A 1726-nucleotide genomic window follows, 5' to 3' on the forward strand; every position below is an offset into this window, starting at 1 on the left:
GCAAGAAATGGCCAGGGTAGGGGTGTGGAGGCAACTTGAGACAGGGAGTTCAGAGAGAGAGGGCCTCCTTGAGGAGGTGACATTTAAGCTGAGATCTGAAGGATGAGAAGCCGCCACCCAGGGAAGAGGATTGCAGGTGACAGGAACAGCAAGTGCAAAAGCCCTGAGTTGAGAACGAGCTTGGCGTGTTGGAGGTACATCAAGGCGCCAGGATGACCGGAACAGAGTCAGTGAGGCGGGGAATGGAAGAAGATGCAGTCTGAGAGGTGAGAGAGAGTCAAATTAGTAGGGTCTTGTAGGCCAAGGTGGGAGTTTTAAGCAAGGGTGTGACCCAGTCTGCTTTTTTTGTTTAAAGTTTCCCTCTGGCTGCCCTCTGGATAATGAACTACAGGAGACAGGGTGGAAGTGGGGAGACCAGTGAGAAGGTTACTGCAGAGGTCCGAGGGAGGGACGATGGCAGCTCCAACTAGGATGACAAGCAGTGGCAAGCAAGAATGGATGGACTGGAGAATGAATTAAACATAGGTTTCTGCCTCCTCCTGTGGATGCTGGGGGAGGTGCTAGTTCCTGTATCTTCCAAGCAAGCCCAGCCCCCACCTGCTCCTGTTTTACCTCTCCTGCTCCTTCCCATTCAGGTGTGTCAAATGCGTCAACAAGTACTCCACCCCTGAGGCCCTCGAGCACCACCTACAGACTGCCACTCACAACTTCCCCTGCCCCCACTGCCAAAAGGTGGGTCCTGCTGCCCTGTGTCTCAGGGCCAAGGGGGATAATGGGGGCGAGAAGGTATTGAGAAGGAGCTCTGGTGGTGTAGTGGTTAAGACATTTGGCTGCCAAGCAAAAGGTCGGTGGTTTGAACCCACCAGTCACTCCGAGGGAGAAAGATGAGGTAATTTGCTTGTAAAGATTTATAGCCTTAGAAACCCTACAGGGCAGTTGTGCGCTGGAATTGACTCAATGGCAGTGGTTTTTGGGGGTTGAAGGTGATGAAAGCCTCATCCTCTCCTCCCCCTTCTACCTCAGTACATACAGGCAGGGTATTGGGACATAGTTTAACTTTGAAGGTAAGAGCTGTGCCTGGCCCGTTTTACCAGACATGGTTTAGTAGGGGCTACTGCTGAGCCAAGCCAGGCTGGCTAACAAGGGGTGAAGCCTCTCTTTGGGCTCAGTCCTAGAGTCTGAACAGCAGCAGCCTCCCAGCTTAAAAAACTGAACCCACTGCCGTGGAGTTGATTCCAACCCATAGCGCCCCTATGGGACAGAGTAAAACTGCCCCGTAGGGTTTCTAAGGCTGCAAATCTTGACAAACCAGACTGCCACATCTTTCTGCTGCAGAAGGGCTCGGTAATGAGTTATTATTATCAGTGCTATTACTCATTTTTCTTTTCAAAGAATCTGGGAGCCCTCAGTAGAGCCTGACCCTTAATATCATCAAATATCTAGCTAGACAGTGTGCAAATTTCCAATTGTCTTAAAAAATCATTATTTTTTAAAAGTTTGTTTTAATCGGGTCCTCATATTATGATTGGTTGATATGACAAAAGTTTCTAATAATTTGCAGATTCTCCCACCATTGCTCCCCCACCCCCCTTTCAATTTATCCTGAAAGAAACTGGGCCTATGGAGTTTCCTCACAGTCTGGATTTTGCTGATTGCCTCCCCTGGTGTGTGTAACTGGCTTACCTGTTCTACCCATTTTCTTACAACCTCACATGGCAGATTTTCC

The 1726-nt window shown here is 49.4% G+C and overlaps 1 protein-coding gene across 1 annotated transcript in view; it reads left to right on the top strand.

Moving 5' to 3' along the window:
* The window catches only part of ZNF341 (zinc finger protein 341), a 45892-nt gene that overhangs the window by 33329 nt on the left and 10837 nt on the right, over positions 1 to 1726 (top strand). The window contains exon 9 of the mRNA XM_007934729.2: positions 636 to 732. Within this exon, the coding sequence (XP_007932920.2) occupies positions 636 to 732 (97 nt within the window). The remainder of the gene's footprint in view (positions 1 to 635; positions 733 to 1726) is intronic.

This window comes from Orycteropus afer, unplaced genomic scaffold, assembly GCF_000298275.1.
Source record: "Orycteropus afer afer isolate SDZICR_OR568_19922 unplaced genomic scaffold, OryAfe1.0 scaffold00020, whole genome shotgun sequence".
NCBI lineage: Eukaryota > Metazoa > Chordata > Mammalia > Tubulidentata > Orycteropodidae > Orycteropus > Orycteropus afer.